Source organism: Anguilla anguilla, chromosome 13 (genome assembly GCF_013347855.1).
Source record: "Anguilla anguilla isolate fAngAng1 chromosome 13, fAngAng1.pri, whole genome shotgun sequence".
NCBI classification, from domain to species: domain Eukaryota; kingdom Metazoa; phylum Chordata; class Actinopteri; order Anguilliformes; family Anguillidae; genus Anguilla; species Anguilla anguilla.
In genome coordinates, this window is record NC_049213.1 from 18,606,097 (window position 1) to 18,614,397 (window position 8,301).

The 8,301-nt window shown below is 41.2% G+C and overlaps 1 protein-coding gene across 2 annotated transcripts; it reads right to left on the reverse strand.

Moving 5' to 3' along the window:
* Nucleotides 1-90: 90 nt before the first annotated feature.
* LOC118211766 (prostaglandin E synthase 3-like) lies at nt 91-7,148 on the reverse strand. Of its 2 annotated transcripts, XM_035389199.1 has the most exons (9): nt 6,992-7,148; nt 5,131-5,244; nt 3,773-3,842; nt 3,537-3,635; nt 2,406-2,495; nt 2,186-2,242; nt 1,539-1,563; nt 1,413-1,445; nt 91-1,310 (listed from the first exon to the last, which is right to left on the reverse strand). In XM_035389199.1, coding segments are annotated over exons 1-8 (477 nt in total). In that variant the 5' UTR covers nt 6,994-7,148; the 3' UTR covers nt 91-1,310; nt 1,413-1,425. The 2 variants fall into 2 exon arrangements, with proteins under 2 accessions (XP_035245090.1, XP_035245089.1); XM_035389198.1 differs by having other exon boundaries at nt 91-1,445.
* Nucleotides 7,149-8,301: the final 1,153 nt, after the last annotated feature.

Sequence of the window (8,301 nt, forward strand, 5' to 3'; positions counted from 1 at the left end):
TCCTGAAGTGGAACAGTACTGAAATAATGCATTTAAGGTGGAACAGTATGGAGATTACCAATTTAGACAAAATAAACTAACTCACAGGCACGCTGTCAAAGGTGTCTTAAGTTTATTATAAAGATGTAGACAATAAAAAAAGCTCCCCACTGCATTTCAACAAAACTGAAGTCCAGCCCTTTAAAGGCTGGCAGGTTGACATACAAAGTAAGAATAGTGCATAATATGTATACTTATTTTACCTACACTTGCATTAATTTTTGACAGTGCAAATACAATTTGGTCATCCATTTGTTTACTGTCTATTTCGTACATTAGAATTATCAGACTAACCAGAGGCTTCAAATTTACTCATGAACCCTACACACATTACAGACACTCACACAAACTGCAGCCTCCAAGTATATTCATACCCTTGATAATAACCAAAAAAGACTTCCTGGAAACAGTGCAGTCAGGATTTTTTGTTGCTCAGATGGATGAACTGGGAGAACACCACACTTACATTTCTGGCATCAGCACAATCTTTGTTAGTTTAGTATGCATACATTTAGAGGCTACAATGTGCACACGTGCAGGCATATGCATGTGCATGTGTTGGTATGTACACACGTGTGTTTGCGCGACTACATGAGTCTGTTGGTCAAACATTCAGTACAGACATATTTGAGCTTCTCCAACTCGCACATGGAAGAATTGTTTTAATATCTGTATACCTGTTCCTCTTTTACAGTGATGAAAGTATGCATGTTAACCATTACAAGCTTGTAGTTGGTAATGAAAGATAACTTCATGAACATAAAATGTAAATTACCCTTGCGAAAAGAATAAGTACACGCCATTAGAAGTGGGAAAACCATTTCTAGTAGAACATTGGAACATTTATGAAAGTCCAAACAAATGTTTATAAACAGTATTTACAACTGTTAAAATGTAAGATACTGTGCCAGAAATAGTTTCCATTTAGTGTGAACAACACCAGGTAAATTAAGAGTGAAAAGCTGTATTGAAATTTAGGCCAATTTTTGAGAGCCTTCACCATCATTTTGTTTCATGAGCAAAGAATAATGCAAAACTTCTCCAACACAGAACGTACCCCCATTAGGAGGGTTAGACAAAGCTTTTTATTACTCTTCATGAGATTTCAAACTTCTGTTGTCATCAGTCACTGCGGGGGTTGTGCTCCAGTTGAGACCTGGGAGAGGAAGAGATGGGGAGTCGCACAGCCGGGAACAGCCCATGGGAACAGCGGTGTGGAACAGTGGATGAATATCAACCCATAGAGCTGCCTGCGACTGTTTCGGGGGAAACTGCTCTTGGAAAAACACAAAGGGGGGGTTTTGTACAAAAAAAAATGCTATCTGTTGTCCTCTTTTGATTTGTTAGGTTATGCAATAGTTCTTCACAGCTACCTCCTGGTCTCCATCACTCCAAATCAGGCATTTCTGAAAACGAACCGACAAGGAAAAGATATTGAATATGCAATGTGCGACTGACACGGGTTGAGAAATATTTAAGGCTGTAGGAAACATACTCACTTTCATCATCACTATCTGCAGAATCCTGGGAATGAAAGGTGAAAAATGATTAATTTAATTAGCAAGCTTTAACACAAAATGATCTGAAAATTTGTTCCATGGAATAAAAATACTCAATGTGTGACAAATCATTATTCAGGAACGTCCATCAAATTGTATGCAAACTGAATTGCATATAGTGTAGAATAATGTTTAGTGAACTGGGCTTTGCGGGTTTGATTCCCAGCTTGGGGCAATGTCATTGTACCCTCAAGCAAGGTACTTAACCTGGATTCTTTCAGTGAATATCCAGCTGTTTAAATTGACTGACTTACAAAAAAAACTTATCTGTGCCAATCACTTTGATAAGTGTCTGCTAAATGCCAAAATGTTAAGTAATGTAATGTTGCATTTTTAACATTCCATACCACTATTTGCTATCACTTGGGATAGGCAAAGCTTTGCTCCACACAGCTCCCTGATGGTTAAGCTCAGTGCAAGAGCAGTTAAATTTACTCATCACTGCAGCATGCTACACGCCTCTAATGCCACACCAAACCTGTATAGTTTGTGAGGACAATTACAATAGCATAGCCGTTTAAGCTTATGCGTCTATGAAAAATTACCATAATTAAAAATAAAAAAAGGTAATGACAAGTGATTCTTACCTCATCTCCACCATCCACATCTGCCAAGTCATCCTCCCCTCCCATGTTGTTCATCATCTGAAATCAGCCATACAGACTGGTGAAGAGCAGCTTCGGCAGCAGTAGCACACAGCACACAGTTTCACTGCCAGCATTCCCCATTCTCTCACATGTACGGAAAAGCATCAGAACCAGCCCTATCTTTACGGAATCCCCGTTCCGGTCGCCCCAGACTCCGTACCTCTGAGAAGTTGTCGAAGTTGGACAGTTCTTCGTCGGAGTCGTCCTCCCAGTCCTTCCAGTTGTTGAAGTCGACACTGAGCCAGTTCAGCTGCGGAGCAGAGGAGAGTAAAGAGGAGGGCGGTGCCTGCAGTCGGCTGAGCGCGACTGCGCCCATGCAGGCCTCAGGCACTGTCAACAGGGCTCAACCTGGGTGAACACTGCAGGCAGTCTGACCAAGAAGAGCATTAACCAGGACTGAACCTTTCACAATGAGGTTTAGCCTGTGTCAGTACAGAAGCTTACAGTACAAGCCATTTATGATGTTCAGAAGTTTTCTGTTTTTATCGTAACTTTTAAATGTTTTACTTCTGGGAAAACTGTTGACCTCAGAATAGTAATGACCGTTCCCAGACACACACAAGCCCTTACCCAATCGTCAAAGTAGGACCATCCTACTGCTGCAAAAACGAGTCCCCTTAAAACACCTTAAAGCTGGAACCATTCTTGATTTAAAATATACGATCGCGTACGCAAGATGGCCATCACACTTATCCTGCGGTCATTCAGAGCGCTCTTTGAGTACGTCCTCAAAAATTAACGCTATGTTTCCGCGAGGTGAAATACCAGCGTAAACAGCGGGGGCAGCATACATTTTATGCCAAGTGACGTGACTGACGCTAGGAAGCCAGGAAGGATGGCAGAATCATTTGAAGAGAAGCCATGATCAGCCCCCTAGTGGACACATCTTTTAGACCTCCAGTCAGACAGAAAGTAAGCAGACCAGCATGTGAACAATGTCGCCTGGGACGCAACCACTTCACGAGCACGAAGTGCAAGAAAATTCAGGCATGTTTCCAGCCTAAGTCAGTCTACTTGCAGCACCAGTGCTCACCACGTGCTTTCTGCAAGGTTTTTTTAATTTTCATTTATTTGCAGTAACACGTACACATTTCTGTTGCGTGATATTTTGCTGTTGAGCAAAATATCAGTCCAGTTCCACCTTCCCTCGCAGGGTCAATATTAATGTTTTGTTTACCAGTCAAAGTCAATAAAGACACTTGTATTGCCGTGTACAAACTCCAGTCACTGGACAAAATGATGGAAATGAGGTGCCACCCCAGGCCCAGGTTCGGCCCACGCGAATACTGACCTTGGCCTTGTCTTTGGTTAGCCGTGGCCAGGACTTCCCAGGGTCTGCTTTCCGTAAGCAGCACAGAACAGATCGATCTGTTCGCCTGTGTTTGGAATCCTGTGAGAAAATTAAGAAACAAGCCCATTTTAGCACAAAGCTTTCCCAAACTGAAAAAAAACTGAATTCTAGACATGTTAAAACTGCTGAACTGCAGTTGCAAACACAAATTGACCTCTGAATATGAACACACTTACATTTTGATCAATTGCTCCATAAAGGTCAACTTCATTCAGATGTTTGATGTTATCTGTTCCACCAAGACAGCTGAAAGGAGAGAGTGTGCAAGAAACACATTCAATCAGAACAATACAGGAACCATCATTTTTCCAGACAGACAAATTAACTGGGGGAAAAGAAGCCAAATGGCAAGTAAACTAAAGAGGAGATGATGAGAAGATGTTGGAATTTGAAAGCTATGATTTCAACCTTGGTGTGTCTGGTATGCATGTTAAGAACTCCACTTTCTCTAGTTCAGACTCATTGGATTACTTAGCGCCAAGCCTATATATTATGGCTAAGCAATTAACTACTTATTATGGCAAAAGTCTTATACAAGGCAAGCAACGCAAGCACAAAACACAAATGCACAAAATAATATTCCATTAGAAATACAGGCACAAACGACAGAGATACTGGTCCACTCCAGTGCCAATGGGCTGCACTGAGCTGTTATTCAAATATTTGAGCACATTTATGTCTAGAGGGCCATGATGCATGCATGGCTCAATGTTTAGCATGCCAAGTGTGACACACCTTAATGTATTTCCCTCTCTTTTTTTTTTTTTTACAGTTAATACAATAGCCAACAGAACTACCACTAAGATACTATTATACCATAATAAATTAGCCGGAAATGTCTAGAGCAGGGGGGTCCAATCTTATTGCCCAATGTGCGTGCAGGTTTTTTTGTTCTTTTTTTGTCCAGCACTGACACCTGCCCTGCGATGAATTGGCCACCTGTCCAGGGTGAATTCCTACCTTCTGCCCAATGCATGCTGGGATAGGCTCCAGCACCCCCTGGGACCCTGACTAGCAATAAGCGGGTGTAAATAATGAACGAAAGGCTGGACGGATGGACTGTGACACCTGACTTCTCTCAGGTTGTCACTCGAGACCCTGATAAGCAGGAGTCTTAGTCTAAAACAAAAACCTGCAGACAGAGGCTCTTTTCCAGATAATATTCGATATCTCTGAGCTACAGCTTCCCCCTGCTGGAAGGAAAAGGCTATTTCACACTATGACAATAAAATAAAACGCATACAGCCTTTAAACCTGCATTTACTACAGGTTTAGAGAGACTCACAGATGATGTAATTACAGCTGGCTTGTTTTTACTCACCCGCGCCTTCAGCACACAGCACACAACACACTGAACACACAGTACCAATGAAAACCCCACAGCACACACAATACCATCTTAGCCCCCGCCACATGTGACACATGCTAAGAACTACAAAGGAAAAAAACTGGGCCACACTGCACAAGACATAGACTAGAGTACAGTGCTAGAGAGACTAACTCAGTACCGCCCAATGATATGCACACCACTTACCTGAAATCAAACTTTGACTTTTCAAATTTTACGTGAACATCTTTACTATCTTCTACACAAAACTCAATGAAGACATAGTCTCGTCTGTCATACCACTTTGCAGTTGCAGGCTGCCTGGAAACAGAGGAAAAGGAGGACATTGAGTGCAGGAAGCATGGTACTCCACTCGCACCCATAGTCACATGCAGCCTGTTGTCTGAGGCACTTTCAGTTTATAAGCTCATCCCAAAGACTGACAAAATGAGCAACTAACAGAAGTTGACAGTCTCACATGAATACGAGTAGGCTAACCCACACACTGTGTTTAATGCATGCAGTGGAAAATAGCATACATTTATTAGGTATAATCACACACTTCTGGGTTAGGTCTAGCACCCTTACACTGCTAAACTTCAAAGCGAGTTATCGGAAAAGATGGATGGTATTCTGCTCCCTGTAACCAGAAAATATGAATTTTCATTCTAATATTTGGACAGTTTGTCATATTTCCAGGAGTTTGGTACTGCAGTACTCCAGCTCCCAGCCCCCTCATCAAGGTCTGTAAGAAGTTATGCAAACAAAGAGATTTGCCTTTTAAATGAGATGTTTAAATTTGTTTAAAAGAACTACAGAAAAGTTCTACTGAAATTTGTGGTACAGTTAAGATACCTCACATTACAATTTAACATGACCAAATATAAAAGATAATATTAAATAACAGTTACTATGTAAACTTTAATAAAATTTAATAAAACTTTAAATTAAATTAATTCTCCCATAATATTTTCCTGTGCACGTGCTTCGGAATCCCAACTTGGGAAATGGCACCATTCGTCCTGGTACCCAAGTATCAATTGAACGTAGCCATTCATGTGACTTATCACATATATTTATATTTCAGCATTCTACATTGCAGGAACTAAAAACACACTCAAAGGACAACCGACCTCAATGTAAACATGACACACATTTTCATTGTGCAATACCTTTCAGTCAGTTAATACGAGCAGGAGACGACCTAAGTAAGGTGTAACGCTAAATACGTCAAATTAATTAAGCCATCAGGTCGCTTAGGTTGCATAGGCAATTGCGTAAGACGGCAACGCGACGGGTATTTGCCATGTGACGAGTAGCCGGCTCGAATGAAAGCTAACGTTAATTAGCCATCTTGGTAACTAGCTAGACACAACACTCCTGAAGAACAGTCTAGAAAGTACCTGTCACGGTCACATCGATTCTGTATAAGTAGTTAACACCAACATTCTCAGCAGCTATAAGATAAATCTGGTGCAAAGTTTCAAATGTAAAGGTTTTCAAGGTAGTGACCATGCATGTTTTTAGCCAATCAGCCCAATTTAAACTGTCAGCTATGTTGCGACTGTAACCAAAAAATAGCTAGCTTTTGCTAACATTTGCTGACTTGATAGCATAGACTACGCATTCTGTACAAGATACAAACCAGTGCGCTACAACTAACCTTACCACCTCCGATGTATATTATCTAAAAAAAAATAGTAAATAAATAATAAAGCCAACGAGTCCGTACATAAAGCTACCCAAGTTAGCTACATATACGCACAGTAACACTCATCCAAAGAAAACGCGCAAATCTTCCCTTTATGTAGCCAATACAGCGGACACTGGTTGTCCAGCAAGCTTTTAGTTCGCTCGAAATCCAGGTAGCAGCCATCTCTACAGGGCTGACCGACGATGTAAAATGAGGCCTACCGCGATTTAGCAGGCTGAGCTATATTCCAGCTCGCTAGGCCATTCATACCATCGGTCTGCACTTACACACATGTCCCATTCTCTTTCTGGCAATATAATAATATCTAGTTCACTCACGACATAAACCCCTGCCGATTAGCTTAAAAAAACTTACATTTTATTATGAACCTGTCCTTTGTTAATAGCAATATGTGCTGTCCAAGCTCAGCCTTTTATTTCAATTAACCGAGAGGGCGCGCAGTAGAGAGAAACGAAACAACACCCAACGACACCGTGCAACTGGCGCCTCGTGTGGGGTTCTCCCTGCACTTGCGTGATGACGTAAACCTGACGTTACTGGCGCACTCTATCTCTATCGCAGCTGATGAGATTTTTTTGCCAACGAAAATACACTGTTGACTGGTGGGACTGCACTTGGCGTAAAGAACTCAGAACCCCGGGTTGTACGCTGGCCTACTCAATTAACATGTTAATTTATTTCATAAAACCTAGTCAGTTTGACGTTTTGACAGCAGCAAAAAAGGAATACTAGCATTACAAATGTAATATAGACGTCGACTTAGGAGAGCAGGTACAATCCTCTGCTGCGAGTTCGGAGCTCCCAGCTTGTCCTTGCCAAAAGTACTCTTGTGTTATCATGTTATTTTAATGTTGGAGAAATATTATAAGAAATAGGCCAATCTGTAGAGTGCCACTGTGATGTGCTAAAGTTGGCACCTCCGTGAAGCTGGCACCCCATGTGATCAGAACATGAATAAATATATTGTCATTCGTTTGTGCCGATTTGTGCCGTAAAAATCATAATTTGTGCCGGTATGGTTTTTTGATATATTTCACATTATATTTTATGATCTGTGACGTCACTTTCCACCCCAAGTAACTCCAAATCGCTCCAAAGTAGTCTTGTTTGTTTTACGTTCGTGCTCATTTGTGTCGTTGAAAGAAACAAATTTGCTTTTTATTCTTTAGATATTGAACATAATTCTTTTCACCAGTGACGCCATTTTCCACCCCATCATTGTCCAAATCGCTCCAAAGTAGTCTCGTTCGTTTGTGCTGGTTTGTGCCGTTGTTTATTTTGATATGAAGCGTTTTATTATTAGCCATGACGTCATCTTCCACCCCAACAAGCTCCGAATCGGCCCAAAGTGGTGTCATTCGTTTGTGCTGGGTTTGTGCCGTAAAATGGTCCACATGTACCATACAGAGATTTCCACAAACTCTTTATAAAACAAGGCATAAGTAGCATCCGTGTAAGCAATGGACCAGTCTTCTTAAAATATTCAGAACTGTTGTCATTGGTTAGAGGTACAGGGACACTGTACAGATGGTAACCTAGATACGGTGACAATTTTTTGCACTTGGGCAGTACATTTTTTTCATGTTTCTCAATGACCATTGGGCCAAGATTAAGTGTACAGCAGGCCACTAGCTATTGTAATAATAACCACACAGAGACTTCAG